At 47.5% G+C, this 23,627-nt stretch overlaps 1 protein-coding gene across 6 annotated transcripts in view; it reads left to right on the plus strand.

Moving 5' to 3' along the window:
• ATXN7L1 (ataxin 7 like 1) overlaps window positions 1-23,627 on the plus strand; it is a 244,631-nt gene that overhangs the window by 82,532 nt on the left and 138,472 nt on the right. For 5 of the 6 annotated variants that reach the window (XM_060633802.3, XM_060633791.3, XM_060633790.3 and 2 more), the window contains exon 3: window positions 3,693-3,797. The exons of the other annotated variant lie outside the window; for it this stretch is intronic. In XM_060633802.3, the coding sequence (XP_060489785.1) occupies window positions 3,693-3,797 (105 nt within the window). The remainder of the gene's footprint in view (window positions 1-3,692; window positions 3,798-23,627) is intronic. 6 annotated transcript variants of the gene reach the window in all.

Genomic DNA, 23,627 nt, shown 5'->3' on the forward strand with positions numbered 1-23,627 from the left:
TGATCGGGGGAGGAGCAGAGAGAGGGGTGGAGAGAGAGAATCCCAAGCAGGCTCTGAGCTATCAGGGCAGAGTCTGATGGAGGGCTCAAATTCATGAACCCTGAGATCATGACCTGAGCAGAAATCAAGAGTTGGATGCTTAACTGACTGAGCTACCCAGGCGCCCCTGGTTTCCTTAATTAGTAAGTTTCTGCTGCTCCTTTATAGCCTGATCTCTTGCACACAGGATATAAGGCACCTCGGTAAATGCTTGTTGAATAAATAAGTAAGTCTCAGCCCTCTCCAGCTCCTGGTTTCACGTGTACCTGGACATAAAATGTAACTAAATCTAAATGAGATGCACAGTGTTTATAAAAGTTGCTAGTGATTTTTTCAATGTCTTCTAGTTTTTTTGCATTTTTCAAATGTATCTTCAAAGACATAGATTGATGGATCACTTCTGTTATTTTTTTTAAAAAAAGGACCTATATTATAAAAATAAATAACCTAGAGAGTGGTATCAACAGTGAAAGACCAACAGCTGTCCTCTCCACCCTGTGGTGCCTGAACCAGGGGCCCTGGACACATTGGGCGGGCCCAGCACGGGCCTCCTCACACTTCGGGTCTCCTGTCACAGCTGGGTTCTCTCTCTGCGTCTCTTTCCACAGGCCTCCCGCCCACCAGGCACTGACTAATAACGTTCCCCTCTGGTAACAAGTCTTAGTCAGAAGTGGAAACAGAGGCAAGTTCTGGAGAGAGGAAATAGCGGGCCGCACCCAGGGCCACCGACAAGTGAGAAGTTCAGAGGCCTGCGTCCCCAGCCCCACCCTGTCCCTGCGGTGGAGGCAAGTGGGCCCTCGGGCACCTGCGGCAAGAGCCGGTGTCCCCCTTGCAGCCACACGCCTCCTCCAAGGCAGTGCGGGACTCCGCTCCTTGCTGAGTGACAAATGTGTGGATTCCACTGCTCTCTGAGCTGCAGGGCTGTTCTAAGAACACAGAGCTGAGGGTGCCTCTGTGGAGGCATTTGCTGGGTTATAAATGAGCCGTCCCCACATCAGGAGGAACCCGACTCTTCCCAGTGACCCAGCTCTGCAGCTGGGGGCACCATTGTGCTTTTGCCCATTCTGTGTTAAAGACCTAGGTGGAATCTAGAAAATGAGGGGTTTTGGGCATGTGGGGAGAGGAAGTTCAGGAGGTTTGTGACAGAAAGCATACTCATGTGTACACAGTCTCTTCATTCCTCCATCAACCGTGTCAGTGGTTCTGAGCCTCCTGCTCTGTGATTCTAGAACTATTCTAGATCTGGTGGGCTAAGAAGAGGCAAGCCCAGGTGCCCCCAGGGTTCTCTTTGCACCCTGTGGTACACGAGGAGATGTGACCATGTTTCCGCAGAACCTAACTAACTTTCTTTCATTTTTTTCTTTTTGGACTTTTATTCACATACTGTACAATTTACCCATTTAAAGTCTACAAGGCAGTGCTTTGTAGTGCATTCACAAGATTATACAACCATCACCACTGTCAATCTTAGAACATTTTTGTCACCCGAAAGGAAGCCCTGCACCCCTTAGCAGCACCCCCCAGCCTCCTCCAGGCACCCCAGCCCAAGGCAGGCACAAATCTAATTGTTGTCTCCGATAAATTTCCCTGATCTGGACAAATGGAACCATACAATATGTGGCCATTTGTGTCTGGCTTCTTTCACTCAATATAACGTCTTCAGGGTTCATCTATGTTGTACAGGTGTCAGTATTCTGTTCCTTTTCGTGGCTGAATAGTATTCCATTACCTGGTTATAATAAATTTTGTTTATTCACCAGTTGATGGATATCTGGGTCATTTCCACTTTGGGGCTGTTAATGAATAATGCTACTACGAACATATGTGTACAAGTTTTTGTGTGGTCATACACGTTCATGTCTCTTAGGCCACATAACTGATTTTTTAACACTGAATAGCAGATCGTGTCACTTTTTTGCTTAAAAAAACCTTCAGTGGCTGGGGCACTTGGGTGGCTCAATTCAGTTAAGCATCCAGCTCTTGATTTCAGGTCACAACTCAGGTCATGATCCCAGGGTTGTGGGATCGAGCCCCATGTCAGGCTTCATGCTGAGCATGAAGCCTGAAGCCTGCTTGGGAGTCTCTGTCTCTCTCTTTGCCCATTCCCTGCTCGAGCTTTTTCTCCCTCTCTCTCTCTCTCTGGGAAAGAAAGAAAGAAAGAAAGAAAGAAAGAAAGAAAGAAAGAAAGAAAGAAAAAGAAGGAAAGAAGGAAGGAAGGAAGGAAGGAAGGAAGGAAGGAAGGAAGGAAGGTAGGTGCCTGGGTGGCTCAGTTAAGCATCTGACTTCAGCTCAGGTCATGATCTCATGGTCCATGAGTTCAAGCCCCACATTGGGCTCTGTGCTGACAGCTTGGAGCCTGGTACCTGCTTTGGATTCTGTGTGTGTTTCTCTCTGTCTGCCCCTCCCCACTCACACTCTGTCTCTCTCTCTCTCTCTCTCAAAAATAAATAAACATTAAAAAACATAATTAAAAAAACCTTCAGTAGCTTCCCTCATTTGTTTGGGTTTTTTTTTAATGTTTATTTTTTGAGAGAGAGAGAAACAGGATGAGCAGGGGAGGGGCAGAGAGAGAGAGACACACACAGACTCTGAAGGAGGCTCCAGGCTCTGAACTGTCAGCACAGAGACTGATGTGGGGCTCAAACCCACCAACCATGAGATTATGACCTGAGCTGAAGTCTGACACTTAACTGACTGAGCCAGTCAGGCGCCTCAGCTTCCCTTGTTTTTAAAATCAGGTTCAAAACCCTTACTCGGTCCATAAGGCTTACAGCTTCTGGGCTCTCCCCCTTGTCCTCCTGTTCAGCTGAGAGGCTCCTTAGACACACAGAACTTCCTGCCTTGACTGACTGGGACTTTACCCCCGCCCCCCCCCCCTCTGGCCCTTTGTTTACCCCCAACCTGAGCTCTCAGCCAAAATACCCCCCCACCACCACCTCCTCAGGGAAGCCTCTGCAATGCCTCTGACCAGGTTGGGCCCCCATGCTCTCATGGGACTCCTCCCTACATCTTAGTCCCTCAGTTATAACCAAATGATGGCTCGTGTGATTATCTGCTTTACATTTCTCTCTACTGCAACATAAGCTCCGGGAGAGCAGGGCTCATTGGTGTTCATCAACTACCCACGCCCGTGGCACAGTGCCTGGCACACGTAGGCCTTTGGTAGATATCGGTCGGATGAGTAACAGATAATGATGGCCCTTGTTTTCAGGCTTCCTTTTGCCTTGGGGTCAAAGGTGATGGGAAAACAGGCACCTCACCCAAGTGACCTCTGCTTCGGCAGGAATGGATCTGGGGGAGCCCCCCATCCTAAAATAACTAGCGCCCCATCGGGGGCCGGCTAACACTTGGCCCCTTCGTCAGGACAAGGTAACCCCCCGCAGATGGGACTCGCAGCCTCGCAGCACCTCTAACATGCGGGGTTATCGCGGTCCGACCCCCGGGCTACGATGAGTAGGGAGTCCGCGAGGCGGCAGCTCCTGCGGGCGCCGGGAGCTGCGTCAGGACTAACCCCGTTCCCTTCCGTAAAGATCATCGCCTTGCTGCGCGTCTCCTTTGAAAAGCTGCCCCGGAGGAAATTGCAAGAGGAAACTGTGCACCCTCTGAGACTTAATTGCTTTTTCAAAAAAACCCTGTTTTCATTTCCCCCACAGATATGCACTTATTTGGCCATTATCCAGCACATGACGACTTCTATCTCGTAGTGTGCGGCGCCTGCAATCAGGCCGTCAAGCCGCAGGTTTTCCAGGCGCACTGCGGTAAGTGGACCCCCGCGCCCCGCGACGCGTTCGCGGCCGCGCCCCTGCGGCTCCCACGCGGGGTTGGCCCCGTGTCTGCTTTAGGCCGCGGCGCCGGGTAAGCTCTTCCTGCGGCCCTGCCTCTGCTCACAGGGGAGCTGTCTTAGGAGCCGCCGTCCTTCTTCGGAAACGCTCAGGCCTGTCAGACCAAGTGAGAGAAACCCTGCAACCCGTTTAGGGAAATGGAAGCCCGCGGGAGCCATCCGCCCAGCCTTTCGGTGGCCTCCGAAGGTGACCAAAGGAAGGGAGGAGCGGGGCCTTGAGGAATTGCTCCTGCAGCCTGACACCGTGTTCCACTGGCAGAGAGGGCCAGACCGGGTCTCCCGGGGTTCACGCAAGGAGGGGCTGGAGCCAAGGGCAGCCCAGTGTGGGGCTGTCGGGGCCCTGCCCCAGGGAAATAAACGCCTGGTACTTAAAGCCTCAGGTTTAGTTTCTCTTTCTCCAAGAATGCTCTCTGTTTGTGTGTGGGAACCTGCTTTCCCCTCTGTATCATTACATCCTTGGTCTCACAAATTCCCTTCAGTATGTCAGCAGCAAACCCTAGACCCCCTTCCGTGCGGGTGCCTACAGCAGAGAAAAGTCTGCCTGCCCACCCCCTCAGGAACGCACAAGCAGCTGCTGACCTTAGGCAGGCAGTTACTTAACCTCTCTGGATGGAAGTTTCCTTATCTTTAATTTACATGGGATGTTGGACCAGATGATTTCCAAAGCTGTGATATGCTGTGAATTCCAGAACGGTTATTTCCCAATCTTTTTATTTAAGCCAGACTCCCTTTTGATGAACGTAATGTCTCAGTGCCCTCTTTTACTGTTACATCTCAAAGCACGTTACATGTTGTGCCTTAAAAAAAAAAAAAAAAAAAAAAACCAAAGCAGTAATACTATTGAGCATGCTTTTGTAAATGAGATGTCTCCCCCTTTCTCACACTCAGAATTTCTGACTTTCCCCCACCCCTTCAGTTATCACTATTCTGTAATAAATAGGTTTAAAATAAAGGGAGTTGCTTGTCTGAGCTCTTCAGTATATGTATTTGGGCCTTTAGAATAGCTTTTATGTATTCCAATATCATCTATGAATATGTATACATGTATATGATATATACATGTCTAAATACATATAATCTATCAGTGTGTGTGTATATATAGTGGCCATATTTTCTGTTGTTAATACACAAAGAGAATCCAGGATTTAGGGGCCCTCTGCAAGACTTTCTTACCTACACAAGGCAGAGAGAGTCCCCTACTTAAAGTGCCATACAGAGAGCTCTGTTTTCAGAGGCCAAGTCTCCTGACGTGCCTGCAGCCAGCTCTGTGAGCTTGAGCTACTTGCTGAAGGTCTTGGGGCTTGGATTTCCTCTTCTCTTCCATGAGGAGTGATTTCCACTGGTGCTTCTAACTCTAACATTTTCATTTCTGGCTGAGTGAGCATGAAAGGAGCAAGTTGTGTGCTCGGCACGAGCTGACCTTCTTGCTCAGTGCTCTGTAGCAAATGACCCTCCCTTCCTCCAAGAAGAGAGAGAAAAGGTCAAACCTTTCCGACAGGAAACTGTCAGAGACCGAGAGGTGGTGCCACCAGCTAAGGTGACAGGTGGGGGAATCGAAAGCAGAGCAGCGGCAGGAAGATCCCACACAGCTAGTGGCTCAGTGAATCACCATGGAATCTGTGTGGCCGATTGCTTCTGTTGGTCTCATGACGGATGATGCAGAGGCTAGATCACCCCGAATGTGATGGGCATTCCTTCATTCACAGGGATGTGCTGCTGTTCTGGGCACTGGGATATGCCTGCGAACAAGACAGACGAAAATCCCATAAGCCATCAAAACCTTCCCTGGGAACTTAATCCACTGGCAGAGTCTTTGATGGAAGGAACCAGAAAGGGACCCCGGACCCCACTATGCCCTGCAGAATTCTGCCCAAGGCAAGGAAGGCCTCAACTAGCCAGTGAAGGCAGCCTCTAGGGCTTGGCTCTGCTCACCCACATGCCTCCCTCTGTGCTAGGCCTTTGGGTTAAGGAGCCAAGTCAAGCTTAGGGGGATGGCCAACGGTTTCGTGGCTATTTCCTCTGAGCAGTGACAATAAATTAGTCTGGGGGTTTGGGGTGACTGACCCCATCACTCGAAGCCCAGACTCCATTGGGCTTCTTGCTGAACCAGCTGACAAGTAGTGATGGGAACACAACCACAACTCAGCAGATGGAGGCCTCAAAACCTCCCTTGTCTTTCAGGTGTGTGTCCTGTTGATTCACAGCCCATATTTATCACGACCAAGAGAATGCAAGGCAGAGCTCAGAACCACAGCAATTCTTTGGGGGCAGTGAGGATTTCTTAGTTTCCCTGAGAATTCTTTCTGTGCTTTAATGATATTTCTTTTCGTGCTGTTTTATCTCCTATGACTAGCCTTGCTCTCTTCAACAAGTTAATAAGAATGACACTGTGCTAAATGCCAGGTACTGTGCTGTGCACTTTCCCTATCTTTGAGTATGTAATCCTCTCAACGGCCCTACGAAGAGGTACCAGTATGATCCCTGTTTCGAACGTGAAGATGCCAAGGCTCAGGAGCACCCTGCCTGAGGTCTCAGAGCTAGGCAGGTGTAGAGCCTGATTAGGAATGCAGGCAGCATCACTCCAGAGGGAGAGAGGTACATAGTCTGCTGGCTTAGCCATCGTCCCTCACTGCCTGTCTGCATGCCCTCCCTGCCCTTCCCCCTCCAAGACCCACCCCATTCAATCACCACGTGGCGCATGAGAGTACGGGTCTTCAAACTCTATTTTATTAGCAGCAGAGTTTTTTTTTTTTTCCAAAAGGAATCTCATGAAGAACCCCTGATCTATAAATATATATGCAAAGCAGACCACTGGGGTTGAACTTTGTATAGGGGCTCTAACCCCACCTACCCGGCCTCTCCTGACTCCCAACCTGCCAGGGCTTCCATAGAACAGCCTTTGCAGTTTGTTGTGATGGAGAGGACGTGGGGTGGGAGGCAGACAAAGCAATTCATGTTAACTGTGTGACCTTGGGCAGGTTGCCTCTGTCTTTCCACCTTGTCTGCCTCACCGGAGTCACTGGTGCAGAATAACTGGTTTGCAAATACACCCAGAGCCCGGGTTCATTTCCTCCCTCTTCCTGCATGGCCTCGTTCCCCATTGCCCCCAGTTGGACGTGATTCATCCCTCTTAGTATCCATAGACTTCTGTTGCCCTGTGCCACATCTCACCTTCTGCCGCGCACTTCAGTTATCTGTGGACTGTGTCAGCACATCTGCTGGCTTCTCGGATCCTTCCAGGACCAGGGACGTGCATTTTTAGCCCTGTGTTCCCAGCCAGCCCCCAGAAATGAGTTCATCATCACCGGCCTGACCCCAGGAAGCAGAACTATGGTGCAGGGAGAGACATAACCCTGGGGCCAGTATGCCCGGGAACAAAGCCCAGTTCAGCCCTGCCTGGCCCTGAGACCCTGGACTTGTCACGTTTTAAATGACACAGGACTGGACGATATGTTCTCTTAGAAACTTACTCATTCTCAGTATGTGTGATTCAGCTCTTGGGTTTTATGGATCCTGGCATATACAGGGAGATGGGTGAATGGCAATATGCAAGGTCTCAGTGCCCTGGGTATTTAAGTGAAATTGAAAAAATACACACGTGTATTTAGGCATTTGGCTCTGGGGGACTTTGAAGGTTGATGGTAATGTGAAACATTGAAAGCCATAGTGGAAAAATCATGAATTTTGTAGTCAAACAGACCCGGGTTAGAATCTTGACTAACATTTACTCTCTGTGTAACCTTGGGCTAATTGCATGACCTTTCTGAGCATCATTTTCCTCTAAAATGAAGGTGACAGTTCCTGCCTCGCAGATTTACCATGAGGAACAGAGATATAGTAGAGTTTTCTGGCACATGGGAAGGAAACAAAGAAAGGGGAGCTATTATCGTCAATAAAGTATGGCTATTTCTTATTAAGTTGAATGTTTCTTATGAAAAATGGGAAAACCGATTCGGTCAGATGCGTCCTGTCTTCATGTCTTGCCCCGTCTCTGGGGGCGTGCACGCTGAGGTCAGCCTACAGTTGCTGGCCTGTGATTCATCTTCAGCTTCACATACTCTTGAAGACAAGAATTGTCAGCCCGAAGATGATTACATTGCCAGGAGTCCCAAGGGTCTGGCTTTATAGATATGGTTTACATGCACATGAGGCCCCAGTGTCAGCTCCTTTGGAAATGCCGCGAAGCTCCCAGTACCTCTCTGGGGCCCCTGCCAGAGTCCATCCTGCTCTGGTCACGTGGCTGTACAGAATCCCCACTGCCAGGACTCTCTGCATTCCCGTCGCTCCTCACTTTGGGCCCCACGCTGATGTCCCAGGTATAAAAGGCCCTGTGCTTGGCCTGGAGGCCGAGGCTCTTTGGGGGCCACCTTCTGAGCCACCCCACCTGTGTGGCCCCCTGAGGTCTACTTCCTGAGTCCATGCAAGGGTCCTTTAGATGCTTTTTAACCCCCTGCTCAGAAGATCTAGGATGTTGAGGGATAGCTTTGTTTCTGAAGCCCCTTAGGTGAGTTGATGAGGTTATTTAGGGATAGTCACAGAAAGGGGGAAATGGAAACAAAAAGCCTCACCTTGGGAGCCCTGATACCACTCAGCAGGCATCCCTATCCTCACAGCTGTCCAGCCCAAGGTGTAGCTTAATATGCTGCCATGATGTGACTGCCTCATGGTTGGGAATAGCCTCTCTGGAATAAGTCTGCTTGGAATCAAGTTCCAGCACAACCGTTTATTAACTGTGTGACCTTGGGCAGGTTACTTTGCCCTTCCCAAACTGTGCTTCAGTTTCCTTATTCTTAAAATGGGTAGAGTGGTTTACCTCACAAGGTTGTTGTAATGATGAAAAGAATTTGCATTTGGAAAATACTTAGTACAATTGTGAAACAAAGTTTGGTTACAAAGAGAAAAGTTGGGGGGCACCTGAGTGGCTCAGGGAGTTATGCGTCTGACCACGGCTCAGGTCCTGATCTCGCCGTTCTTGAGTTTGAGCCTCATGTTGGGCTCTCTGCTGTCAGCACAGAGCCCACTTCAGATCTTCTGTCTCCCTCTTTCTCTGCCCCTCCCCCACTTGTACTCTCTCAAAAATAAATGAACATTTAAAAAATAATAAGAAAAAGAGAAAAAGAAAAAAGCTGGGACACCTGGGTGGCTCAGATGGTTAAGCATCTAACTCTTGATTTCAACTCAGGTCATGATCTTATGGTCCGTGGGATCAAGCCCAGTGCAGAGCCTTCTTGGGATTCTCTGTCTCTGTCTCTGTCTCTCTCTCTCTGTCTCTCTGCCCCTCCCCTGCTCGAACATGCGCACATGCTGTGTCTCTCTCTCTCTCAAAATAAATAAGCATTTTTTTAAAAAAGAAAAAAGAAAAAAGTTATGCTGTCATTAACCAAATGATGAGCTGCAGAGCTTTGTAATGAAATCTTGTCCCAAGGGTCCTCACTTGTGATGAAAGCAAAGTAGGAAGGTGATGCGTGTGACTCTTCCTCTTATGTCAGTGCTGCTGTGGGTCCCACCCTCATCCCAGAGAGAGCACTGCTGCCATTTTTCCAGAAAGACCATTCTGTGTGTGTGGTATATGTGTGCAGGTGTGCGTGTGTGTGTAGGGGTCTCATCAGTGTGCACAGGCCTGTATATAAGCTCAAAACGAGGTACAAGGTGCCTCCCATGGAAAAAATATTTTTATCACATTTAGTAGTTGCACACCCCTAACAATTAGGAATATTGCAATCAAAGAGAAGAATAATAGGTTTAAGTTGTAGTTTTGCAATTGGGTTGAACATTTAGGAAGTTGTAGGATTTGTCCAAATGAAAGGAGGATGATTTATTTTCTCTCCTTATGTCCTAATATGGTTGTATAATGTCCTACTGTCCAGCAACACTGTTCCCGTCGGGGCCTGGATAATGCTCTGTGCTGTGCTGTGCAGGATGCTGAACCGTTCTCCTGGCCTCGATCTTCCTAGATGCCAGTAGCTGCCCCTGCCCTCGGTCATGACAACCAAAACTGTCTCCAACCATTGCCGGTGTCCCCTGAGGGGCAAAATTGCCCCCAGTCGAAAACTACTGCCATAAAAGATAACACCTCCATGTGTCATAGCGTATTCTGTGCTTTTCTATATTTAAATTCTTCTCCACATTAAAATGAGTGTGTGCGCACACACACATGAAGCCCAGAAATAACTACTGTGAAAGCACACACACGGCAGCATGTAGAAAGTTTACTATTTCAGCTTCCACGGAGCTGGTCACCAGGATAATTTCCCATCACGTTCATATGCAAAGCATAAAACAAGCTATCTTATAGACCCATAAGCTGCAGTTTTTCCCACCTCAAAATCAGAAAAGAGAAAAAAGGCAAAAGAAATAGCGTGTTCGTGATACACACAGATCCTTCAAATTCTCTTGGCCACATTTGGTGCTTGTTCTCCAAGCAGAGAGCCATGCAGCCCCACACTCCATTCATCAGACAGAGATAATCCCTGGATGTCGCCGCCACTTAAAAAAAAGTGTATTAGAACCAAAGAACCTAGATGTCATTCAATAGAAGAGGATTAATTTTTCCCCTCTTTCTCAGAGAGGGCTTTTTATTCCCTTTCCTGATTATATTTTTGAATGCCCTTCAAGTCGCTGTTTTGCATGTTGATGGTGATGCAGTAGAATTTAATGAACTGTGAGCCAAAGCAGAGAGGCTGAGCAGGAAAATGAATGAGTGACAGCGACTCACCTCCATTCCTTCCACACGCATCCAGATGCCAGTGTCAGTTGGGTACCGAGAGCAGCACAGCCCGGCAGCACGACACGTGGGAGCCTCATTAATGAGGTTCCAGGGTTTCCTGCAATCGTTTTTATTTTGTCTATCTCCAGGTGACCCCTAGTTGAGGAGGAAACAAACCATTTGTGCTTCTGAGCCATAGAGAAGGCCAGTCCCTCTGAGTGTCAGTGCCCCCTGGGCTCCTGGGGGATCATCTCCAGCTAATTATCCTGCAGGACTTCCTTTCTGAAGGTGTCAATTGCCCCTACACAGCTGTTTGGGTTTCGGTGTCAATTCACTCGGATTTGTTTGTGGAGATTAAATTTCCGTTTGTTATTATTGTTCGTTGCCTTTTATGAGAGTGGATTATTTACACCAGAGAAGTATGAAATAATTAAAGGAAATGGTTGTCGTCGAACATCTTCTTTGCCGAGTCTGACAGCACTAATCAATAAGGTTTGGCTAGAGCATGTGAATCTGTGCAAACTTTATTTTGTTAGTAGGATCCTTTTTTAACTTTAATTTGATGACTGTACCCCCGATCCAGAATTAACTCCTAGACTGATAGGTCTTTTGGGCTCGTTATGATCAGAAACAGTATCTGTCATTGTTTCTTCTTATTTCATCTTTCCATCATCCCTGGTAAAGTGTGGATCGTGCAACAGGTCCTGAGGAAATCCCTATAATAGATCCTACAGAGATCCCCATGGAAAGAATGACGGACGGACTGATTAACAAATGGGTTATACCTTAAGCATTACATCTGAGAGAATCTACAACAAAGTAGGACTACGTTTTGCACCACTTCAGATGTTTATATTTTCCACTTGCAACTGCTCAAGTTACAGTTAATGCCAGGTCTGGAACAGAGCAGGTTGACCTGGTCCCAAACTCCGACTTTTCTTGGTCCTTTGCCAGTGGAAAACAACAGTACCAGTAACAACAATGATAACAGAGCTAATACACATAGTAAACACTTATTATGAGCTAGCCTTATTATCGTGCTGAGCCTTATTATGTGTTAGTTAATCCTCCCACCACCCTAAGGTCCGTGGTCATATTATCCCCATCATACACCAAAGGAAAGGGAAATTCAGAGGATTTGAGACATTTGCCTAAGATCAGCCTGATGTAAGTGGCAGAACCAGGGTTCCAACCTCTGTCTGACTCAAGTCACTTTAACCACTGTAGGGATTGAATGTTTTGGGTCTCGAACTCCCCGCAACCCTGTAACTAGACCGGGATACAGAAAGGTCGTTGTTGTCCCCTGTGGGACACTGCACACAAAATGGCAGGTGCTCTTGGGCATCTGAGCCCCATCTTCCTCACGTACGCTGCTGACGTTGTCTGCTTACAGGCATAGGTGAAGAACTTGGGCACAATATTGAGGGACCAAAGAAGGGAGAAATAAATCAGCTATGGTGAGTGTGTTTAGAGCCTCAGCTGCAACATTTGAATAGACCTTTACATATCAACAAGTGAAAAGGAGGGAGCTTGTGGAAGAGGTGGAGAGGGTATCCCCATCAGTTCTGCCTGCTAGGTTCTCCTTTATCTCCAACACATGAGCAGATCCACAAGATGCACCAACAGGTGATTTCATCTAAATCCACTGAAATTCCCTTTTTGCATGTTTCTGTGAATTAAGTAGAAATGTGAATAAATAAACAGCAGATGTGGGGCACCTGGGTGGCTCAGTCGGTTAAGCGTCCAACTTCAGCTCAGGTCATGATCTCATGGCTCATGAGTTCAAGCCCTGTGTCAGGCTCTGTGCTGACAGCTCAGAGCCTGGAGCCTGCTTCAGATTCTGTGTCTCCCTCTCTGTCTGCCCCTCCCCTGCTCATACTCTGTCTCTCCCTCTCAAAAATAAATGATAAACATTAAAAAAATTTTTTTTTTAGAACAGCAGATGTAATGGTTCAGCTCAAATTTCAAGCTAAATCAATAGGATCTTCATAACCTTGGGATTATTGAATTCATCTTTAATTGAAAAAAAAAAAAAAAAAGCCCTTCTACTTGCAATCTCATCGAAGCCTGTTTCTTGAAGGCTGAGTCTTATGGATTCCCTTCTTCAGAGCCCCGTGGCTTTGACTCATTCATTTATTTGGAAGCACCTACAACATGGCAGGCATTGTTCTGGTGCTGCAGGTGCAGTGGTGGCCAGCACAAACGAGGGCATGGCTTTCCAGAAGCTTACGTTCTGCTAGGTTAAATGACATAAACAACAATGCAATCAAGTCATATGAAGCATGTCCCAGCAGAGAGCACAGCAGGAGAGGTGAGTGGGGACAGAACGATGGGGCCTTGGAAGCCAGAGTGCAGAGTGCGGGTTTTATTTTGGGTTCTGTGAGAAGACACTGAGGGCACTGAGTGAGCGAAAGACATAATCTGGTTGGTATTTTTAGAAGATCACTTTGGCTGCTTGGAGCCTGGGAAACCTCCTAGGGACAAATGCAGAGCTGTGCAGATAGACAGAAAAGGATAAACTTGAGGTCCGTTCTGGAAATGGAGCTAACAGAGTTTGATGATGGGCTGAATTAGAAAAGAGAGAGGTCAACATTTAGGATTAGTTAGCAGGGGATTTGGCCAGTGATCTGGCCAGAAAAGCAGCAGAGGATGACGACATGGAAGTCAAGACAAGAAAGCGTTTCGTAGCGTTTCTTTCAAATGCCAAGAGGTTGAGTGAGCGGAGAAAAGAGAAGCAGCTGCTAGATTTGCCATCATAGGCTGTTAGTGACCTTGACAATAGCCATCTTAGTTATGTCTTGAGATTTTTTTCCAAGTGCAGGTGACTTCGTTTTTACATCACTGATAGACCTCTTTTTAGGCTGACGGTGCCCTAAGTGTTTCATCTACACTTGTGCTGAGCTCAGCTGCCTCCCACCCAAAACGTCAGCTGGTCCCTCTGTCCCCGGCAGCCCTGCGTTCTGTGGGACTGATCACTGTGCATCAGGGTCACCTGCGAACACTAGATGTCGAGTCTTCTGCATCCCTGAGTCCCAGCACAGAGCACATTTCCTGACTTGCTACACAGTCAGGTAGAAGGAAGGAGTGCACCCTCCACTTCACCAATATTAGCATACGTGATGGCTGCTACAAATGCTTGTTGACTTGTCTGTCCCATTTCTCTCTCTCTCTCTCTTACATACATACACACACACACACACACCCCAGACTAGAGGTAGTTTCAAGAAGCCAGGAACCCTATCGTCACGCTCACATCTCTGTGTTAATAATGAGCGCTGAATATACAGTTGGTGCTCAATGTACTTTTTTTTAATGTTTATTTTTGAGAGAGACAGAGCGTGAGCAGGGCAGGGACAGAGAGAGAGGGGGAGACAGAGAATCTGAAGCAGGCTCCAGGTTCCGAGCTGTCAACACAGAGCCTGATGAGGGGCTCGAACCCATGAACCGCAAGGCCATGACCTGAGCCAAAGTGAGGCACTTGACCGACTGAGCCACCTACACTCCCCTCAGTATACCTCTTAAAAAATGACTCTTGTGAGAAAGGAGGGAGGAAGCAAACAATGAAGGAAAATTGGCTTGCTGTTTGTGAAGAAGCCAAATCCCACCTGTAAACGAGTATATTCATGTAGCAGATTCCACTCCTTGAAAGAGAAAGACTGTCTCTGTTCAGATACAGTTGGAGAGGCTGCAACGGGGGAAACGACTTTCCTCGTTGAGCGCTTGGGAGGCTGCCGCTTTGATCCCTGACCACAGCTGATTTCTGGAGGGCTGTCCCTGTAACGTGACCCCCGGCTTCTGACTCATCACTGGCTACACCATTCCATTCCTGAGAGCTGTATCAACCAAGGAAAATTAGGGGAACAGTCATTGCTTTATTTAAATCCAAGGAAAGAATGTTGCCAACAGTGATTCAAAAGGTCGCTTTGCAATTCTCCCCGTCCTGAGCCATGAGGAGAGCAGGATTTCCCAAGCAGCATTTCCTCCCCGGAGCAGAGAACCAGCACTCCGAGCGCTAGAGTTTGGGGTGACCGCGTATGCACGGGCAGCACGGCGCCCAGATCCCCTCCGGAAGTTCACAGCAGCTGTTAGCGGATTAATGTGCTCTGAGGTCTTGGAGTAAAAACCAGAAGCATCTCTTTCATTGTGGACTCTCATCACTCTTAATTTATCAGAAGTCAGCCACAGGCACTGGGTAGTAATCATCATCATCATGCACTTTTGTTTCAAAAAATGTGGCCCTAGACACAATTCCACTTCATCCCGAGCTGGAGCAGAGAAACCTGGAGGAAAAACTGGCCACAGAGAGAGAGTCCACTCCCCGCCCCCCTACACACACACACACACACACACACACACACACACACATACAGCCATGTGCACTGTACTTTACAAACAGAAGGGCATTCAAGGGTGTGGTGATTATGCATAATTTTCATCTCACACCCTGGTGCTGGGGCCCAGCTCCTGTCTAAGCTGGACCCCTGCTGAACAGTTGTCCTTTCAGAAGGGCCTCCTCTCTCAAGGAGTTGATTCTCCTTAGTGTTTTGCTGGGGTCACTGAGAGTCAGTTACCTCCCAAAGCATCCCATACGAAGAGCCCATGTATAGGTTCACCTCAGGGACTTTAAAGAAGGTTCCAAACTCTATTGCTTTTCTTAAAATGTTTATTTATTTATTTAAACATTGATTTACTTATTTTAACGCTTATTTATTTTTGAGAGACAGAGCGTGAGCAGAGGAGGGGCAGAGAGAGAAAGAGACACAGAATCCGAAGCAGGCGCCAGGCTCTGAGATGTCAGCACAGGGCCCAACACGGGGCTTGAACTCACGGACCATGACATCATGACCTGAGCCAAAGTCTGATGCTTAACTGACTGAGCCACCCAGGCGCCCCCAGCCCTATTGCTTCTAAAATCAAAGTGGTTCTCCCCATCGTGTGCACATTTACTATGGCAGATTTCTTCTCCCCTCCTCTGGAAAAAAAGTGCTGTTAAACTGATTTGACTTCTTAACAATTAACGGTGTCCTGGAACAGAGGAACTGCTGCAGCGGATGGTTTGTGTCGGACTTTCCCCGTGCTCTTGCACAGAGCCGGGCTGTTTGGAAAAGTATGCCAGTTAGGCAGTGCAGGAGCCGCGTGGGAAATAAATGGGTCTGGGGGAGCATGTAGACTGGGGGTAATGAATGATGAGAGGCTGAGCCAGCAACTTCACTGGGATGAATCCTGCTGCACATGGAATGAAGAACCTTTCTTCCCAGAGAAAGCAACCATAGCCTTTGTTTTACAAAACCGCAACTACAGATTTCTGTCCCAGGTTTGGTTTCTGACTGACCCTGGGACAGGTTTGCTTACTAGCATCACAGATGCTTTGCTTTTCTCCCCCAGGAATTAGTTCTTCAGATTCCTGAGTCTCCTACAGAGGTGCCTGTGGCTTCGTTCGGGTTGTGCCTATGGTTCCTGCTCATCGCCCTAAGTGGCCTTCCCCACCCCACGCGTTACCCTGTGCAACAAGTGCCTGCCTCCAGCAGGAGCACGCTGCACCCCTGCCATCGGTAGGGTCGCGCTGACGCCAGCCCAGACTGGCCCCCTCACTCAGTGACCCGCATTACCGTCAGCTCTGGGCGTCATCTTGACGGCACTATCTGCAGGTACATAGGAGTCAGGTTACCAGTGTGTTTAAGAATGGCAGCTCTTAAGGGCGCCGGGGTGGCTCAGTCGGTTGAGCATCCAGCTTCAGCTTCGGTCATGATCTTGTGGTTCGTGAGTTCGAGCTCCTCATGACAGCTGTGCTCTCAGCTCAGAGCCTGGAGCCTGCTTCGGATTCTGTGTCTCCCTCTCTCTGCCCCTCCCCTGCTCACGCTCTCTCTCTCTGTCTCTCTCAAAAATAAATAAAAACATTTAAAAAGAAGAAGAAGAAGAACGGCAGCACCTCCAAATTCTTATTCTGCTTTCCCAGATGCCCTGTCAGATCCTCACCGCTGCGACCCTCTGGGGTTTTGTAGGTGGGGCACCTCCATCCCTCTGACAGACCTTTGCCTCTGCTACTCTCTGAAGGGAGGTGGTGTTTGCCACAAGGGTCTGGGAGACCAGCAGGGAGGTCCAGAGGTGGGGGGGGGGGGGATGCCCCTGAGAGCTGCCCTAATGTTTGTGAGCCAGGAAACCACCATGCTGCTTCAACCGCCACAGGTGCCCCCGACACAGGCAGAAGAGCCACGTCTCCTCTCTTTTCTCGTCTCTCTTTCTGCCTCCCACCCCCACTCCCCCGCAGAGCTTACAGACCTGTCATTAATTCGATTTGATCCACATTACCCTGATCCTGCATTCCATCCATTTTCTGTTGTTTGGTGTTTTTCTCTCTAATATTTGTTTCATTAGTCAACCAGCACTGGAATCGTATTGGGTTGGCAGCACAGTCCAGGGGGAGGACCATCTGTCTGGTTTGGGTTTTATTTTGAGGGATTCCTGGGGGGGAAGTGCATTCCTCCCCACAGGATAAATAGACCTGTATTTTTTCCTGTGTATCTCCTAGGCAGCATTCCCTGACCATTTTTCAGAAGTGGTTGGCCCTGTGAAAAAGCAACCAGAAGGCCTCGTACAAACTGTCACCTGCAGTGTTTATTCCAGAACACTATTGATTGTAAGACTCCACGTCAGCAGAATAGCACCCCTGCCCAGGTGCCAGCAGCATGTCCAGGCCAGTCTCCAGCCAGCCAGCATCAGTGAGCAGAAAGAGATGGGTGTATGGTGCGGCCAGCAGGGCACGGCCTGGGGAACGAGCCAGTAGCCGCTCCTGGTGCTGCACCACTGGGTCATAACGGACCCATGCACATCCCTCTTTCATTCCTCCTGGGACTCAGGTACCTCACCTTCCCTTTGGTTTATAATTTAGTTCCAAGCACAAAACAATGAAGCTATCATGGCTTAGGGAGTTTCCTGTGTCTGGTGATAGCCCTTGACAAATGTTATGTAAGTTAACCTGGTCCCATAGCACCTAGGCCACACATAGGGGAAAAAAAAAAAAAAAATCACACAGCCACAGTTTAGGAGTACGGCTTTAGTTTTCAGATGCAAAGAGTAGTAGGGGAGGCCTTACCATTGTTTTATTTTTTGATTTTTGGCTTAGTTTATGATGGCCAGAGAACATTAGCTATCAGTTACCCATTTTATAACTTAACGATATTTCCTTCGTAACTAGTTAGCATGTGACCATTTTTTAAAAATGTTTCCTAGGTGATTAGAAGATTTATTTAATCTCTCTTTTGTGTGCAAGGTTCCACATATTTATTATTTTGTTGTTCAGATCTTGTGTATCCTTGCCATTTTTGTCTGTTTGGTCTGTAATTTCTGAGAAAGGGGTTTTAAGTCTCCTATGATGGTTGTAAGTGTGTCAGTCTCTCTTGGAACTTAGACGGCTTTTGATCTACAGTATTGAGGCTTCACTGTTGGATACCTATAGGTTTATGACACATGGCTTTTTTGTGGTGGAATCTTCATCCTATTAACTTTTCCCTTAGGTCCTATTGTATCTGATTAACTCTCCTACCCAGTTTTCTTTTGGTCAATATGTATTTACCTTATCTCTCCAGTCTTTTATTTTCAACTTTTCTTTGTCATCTTGTCTTGGACAGCTCTCTTGTAAACAGTATATAGCTAGCTTTTGTAAAAGTCCAATCTGATAGTGTCTTTTAATAGGTGAGTTTTATCCATTTACGTTTATTGTGATTACTTTATATATTTGGACTTATTTCTATCTTTTGAGTTTCTGATTGCCTTGATTTTTGTTTGCTTATTTGTTCTCTTTACCTGTCCTCCATTAAATTGACAAAGTTTTCTTAACCTTCTCTCCATTTTTCATTTGCTAGTTTGACCACAATAGATTTTATTTTATTTCTACATCTATCTATATATAAATCTATTTTTTAATCTTATTTGGCGATTGCCATTAAGTTTTTAATATGCATACTAAACAGTAATTTCTTTTCCAAGAAAGGCTATGGTTTTCCAGTATTGCTGTGTCCTCAAGCAGCACAAACACTTTTGCACACTTTTCTCTTAAGTCAACTGGTAATGACAATAAAGAGTTGAAATTGTGGCCCACAACGTTGCCATGCATTCTCAGCCTACTGACTCACAGGGGGATTAGAGGTACCCCGATTGATTTATGAAGCATGAATTTTTTGCTAATTCACTCTATTTTACACCCTGGGGTGTTTTTGGACATCTGTCAAGTTCAGAGTGACATGTTCATTTCCAGTTTGTAAAAATATATCTCAAAAACAAATTCTTTTGAATTGTAGTTTAACTATTTTTGTACAAATCCCTCTAAAATCTCAAAAAAAAAAGAAAAGAAAAGAAAAAGGAGGAAAAGAAAAGAAAGAAAGAATCTGTCTCTCAAGTTCCTGAAAATGTTCTGAAGTGGCATTGGATAAAAGAGAATGCAGAATCCCGTGCTCTACTGCTAGGGCCTGTTCCCATAAATCCTGTTCGTCATGTGTAATGATTTTCAGTGAGAAAATGAAGGGGCTTCTCCCTGCTGACACCTGCTTACTTATCCCTTGATTCTCGAACTTTAATGTGCATATGAATCCCCCAGGGGTTTGCAAAATGCTAAATTGCTAAAATGCAGATTCTGGATTCAAGTATGTCTATATTTCTGATATGCCTCTGGGTAATATGCTGGTGCTTTTGGCACACAGACCACATTGGAGTAAGAAGTGCTTGGAGAATAAAATTTAGCTAGGAAGATAGGGGCCTCAGCCCTCGGTCAGTGTTCCATGATACCTCACAGAACGGCAGATAGCAGAAGAAATACTCTCTTTGCAGTGGTTTGGGATTCAGGATCATTCGAATTCGGAAAGTCTCCTTACGGCTTTAAGGTCTGGCAGAGCCCAGAATGAACGCTCGTTCTGTGCACTGTGAGTCCCTCTTGCCTCTGTCGGCTCTGCCTTCCCTCTGGAGGTCGGCACGGCACATGCTTCAAGTCTCAGGCCTGTCACTGTGTCATGTAGATGTGACACCATGAGTCAGTGCCCAAGAAGGAGCCTGCCTGGGGCCAGGGGCAGGTTTCCTGGTAATTTATGTTTAAGACAAGCTTTTAATAGAGATACACTTTTAAATAGTAACCAGGAAAAAGATTCTCTCTTCTTAACGGGTAGCCATTTATAGGACTCAGCTGTTGAGGCTCAAGGGTAGCATTAGGCTTAAGTTTAATCTTCTGTATATACCATAATTTACAGCACCGAGTAAAGCATTGTACGTACAACCATTTCAGTCATTTGCTGTGATAAATAGCTATTGCTCTTGGCGGAACAGAAACACCATCTCTGCTTTCCATTTATGAATATTGAATGGTCTCGGGCAGACGTTCGCTATAAGTTTTTAAAGGGGAAATCCCCACTGAACGCAACTCCTCACTAGCCCCAAGTACAATTTCCCTGCTCTGCGCACCAGTCAGCCCTCAATCCACGTGTATCCTGGTGAATCCTGCACAGAGCACTTCGGACAATTCCAAGTTCTCATCCTACCGATTTGTACCACATGCCTCGGGTTGTTTGGTAGATTTAGCTGGTGGCAGGAAGCCACTGACAGGACTCAGGGAAATATCTTAAAGGTGATAATCTGATGCCGGAAAAATAGAAGGGATGTGATTCTGTCGGATTCCTGACAACGAGAAGGTGGTGTCAGCTAGGGAAATTGCAGCTAATGGGGGCAAAGGGGGGGGGGCTGGGGGAATGTTAAGACGATAAATCTCTAGGGATCTACTCTTTAGGAACTCAGAGACACACATGCCTCCCTGCAGACTTCCTTTAGTTCAGATACCTTATTCCCTGCCCTCTGGGAGGAGGCAAAATGGATACTCAAGTATGACACTTGGTAGAGTGAACAGCTTGTCTTGGGAAGTCCCCTGGGTCTGAGTCGGCTGGTCACCGTAGAGTCAGGCTTCCAGAAACTACCCCCTGAGCCCCTTTCCTTCCCCCATGGGAATTTTCTGCATTAGGGATTAAAATCCTTAGAGTGGCATTCCTTGATTTGTCTCACGGTTATGAGTACCCACTATGTGTCAAGCTTTACATTGAATGGTGAGACAGGACTCAGAGGAGAACATAAGGAGGAGGGCGAACAAGGAGAAGAGCACCCCTTGGCCTCCTTTTGAGTGATGTCACATAGACCGCCTTCTGTGGCCACTCCAAATGCCACTTATCAGCAGCATCTCTCTAAGATGTTTCCTTTGAATACAGAGATTAGAGGCTTCTGTTCTCACTCCAGCCTTTTGAGGGTGATCGTATATCTATAGAAATATCTTCGATTTCTACGGCATCTTGCCCTTTACGAAGCACTCACTAGTAGCTTGTTCATTTTCACCATGATAACGACTGATAGAGGCTGGCTTCCCAGATTTGGAAGCTCAGAGAAGTTCGGCGACTTTCCTAAGGTCGCTGACGGATAGGGGCAGAGCTGGGATTAGTACTCAGGACTCCTGAATGTGAGCTCAGTACATTCTCCATGAACAGAGACCCCGGGGGGGGGGGGGGGGGTAATGCACAGCAGCAGCAAAATATTGGAGGCAGGTGTACTTTTATGCAACTTCTAACCTTTACCGTCTCTAATCCCAGACCTAGAGGCAACCAGCACATTGTCCGGCTTTGTTGTGTCTGCCTCACATGGGGTCCAAGCTTTCTGTAATAACCATTTGAAACACAGTCTTCCCAGTTCTGATTCTGAAGGAATAGTATTCAGTCGGCTTCTGGGTCATGATCCACCCTTTCATTTCCTGGCCAGCAGATTCCATCAGGACAAAGTTACGGTCATTTTAGCAGCCGCCGTAGGCATTTGGTTGTGTTCTGCATGAGAATAAATCCGTTCAGCATTCTGATTAGTGACAACCAGTGCTGAGAGAATTGTGCGGGCCAGAAACTCCAAGTATGTGTTTCATGCGTGTAAACCTACTAATGAGAATGGGGTTTGGCAGAAAGCTGAGCATTGACGTTCCTGCCACCAGAGCTTAGAGTTGCTTGTTAGTATTCTGAGAGCTGGATTATAGACGCAGATACAATACAATTTGATCTTGATAACATCTCTCATTCCCAGGCCTCAGATAAGTCTGTTAAACAGGAAGAGGGGAGGAAGCAATCTGGAAAGAGAATTGTATATAAGTGGCTCAAGAGACCTGGCAATTTAGGACTCCTTTGCAACCTTGCTGTGACCTCCCACCTCTCTTTGCCCCTCTGTGGAATGGCCATGGTGGTTCTGCTCCATGGTTATTCTTAGAAATGAATAACTTGAACACGCCTTGGCATGTGACTTGTGCTATAAATATGCCTTGCTGCCATGTGGAAAAAGGAGTTTTTAGCTGAAATGCATGATGAGGCGAGGCAGGGAACGTCAGTCCCTGGCAGCAGGCGCCTTGCCCGAGACAGGAGAGGTATGAGGGAGAGGGCCAGGTGCTTGTCTGAGAGAGGAGAACACAGAGACCATCTCTGAAGCAGTCTGGGGCAACATGGTGGAATGTTCAAAACCAACACGCACAAAATAAACGTTGGAACGTCTGGCCTGAATTTAGCAACAAATAAGGGACTGGAGATGAGCCTCTGTCTCTTCACATTGCAGGCTCTGTGCTCCAGCTCCGGCCGTCCGCTGACTTCTAGAGGGTTGGGCCTGGGGCAAGAGGAGGACCTAGGCAAATCAGTGCCCATGTGGTGAGGTTCAGCTGCTATATTTGAAAGAGGACTGGATTAGGGAAGCATCACAGGGTTAGGCACAAGCCAGACCCTGGAGCCAAGCTGCCTTGGTGTACTTATGGCTCTGCTCCCCATCAGCCCATCCCTCAAGCTCTCCATGCCTCAGTTTTCTCATCTACAAGATGAGGATGATATCGATACCTGTCTTAGAGGTGGTCAGGAAGCTAAAATGAGTAAACACGAGTGTAACGCTGACAAGAGCACCCGACATCTCTCTACATAAGCAGTGAGGGCTTCTCCAGCCCTGCGAACGCCAGCCTATGGCAGAGAAGAAACACAACCTGGATTGGCTGAGGAAAGTTCACCTCCAGAGGACTGAGTGTGTTGGCCATGGATTACATGGTCATTCCCAGAGAGGCAGCATCGGCTGGAAGGAAGAAGAGTCACAGCCAGACGAGAGCCAGCGTTGGCTGGACCACCGGCTGTATCCACAAAAGCAGATTCCAGTGGCCGGCATCCTAGAAATTTTTGTCCCTTTATCTCACACAAGTCTGTCTTTCCCAGCGTCATTTACTGATACTGTATCTCTGCTCTGGAATCCTACAGAATCCTTCCCCTGTTATCTGTCTGCCTCAACATGGGAAAAATCCCTCTCATCTGGAATTCCTGTCTAATGCCTGCCGTCCTGCCTCACTGCAGTGTGTGGGCAGGACTGCTCTCTGCTGCACATGCTTCAGAATGACTGGATTTCAGGCTTTCAGAGCAAGTGTCTTTAAATCCACCGGTGAAAGGAGACAGCAGTCATCTGCTGGCTGGTGTTTGCCAAAATGTGGCCTTATGACGGGATGGAGTGATGGCTCCTGGCATGAGAACCGGTTCCCCCTGGGCATACACCCAGCCTGAACAGCTCCTTTAAAACCAGAAGCAATTTGTCATCTTTTGATTCTCTTCCAGCACTGTCCCTGTCACAGGTAGATAAATGAGGCGGCATATGGGTGTCCAAACGCGGGAACGTCTAATCCCCACGGTTTCCCGCAGAGCCGTCACTCCACGAGGGTGGAGAGCACAGTGGGGTGGTCCCTGGCTCCGGGATTGTCACCACGAGCAAATTTTTTCATCGCGTGTCCCATTTATATGCATGAAATGCTTTCTCAGAATCTCCCAGCCCCCGGTGTGCCACTGATAGGTGCGTTTCTCATTTCAGAATCCTGAAATGAATCATACATTTGTGAGCTCACCTTCTTATGTCTCTAGCTCCACAGAATGCCACCAATCAAATCGGTGTCTCGGCAGAAGCCAGCAAACACCCCTGAATTAGAAATAGATAGGGGTTGGGCTCTGTGTTCTAAAAAGCCTTGATGAC

This window comes from Panthera onca, chromosome A2, assembly GCF_046562875.1.
Source record: "Panthera onca isolate mPanOnc1 chromosome A2, mPanOnc1 haplotype 2, whole genome shotgun sequence".
Lineage (NCBI taxonomy): Eukaryota > Metazoa > Chordata > Mammalia > Carnivora > Felidae > Panthera > Panthera onca.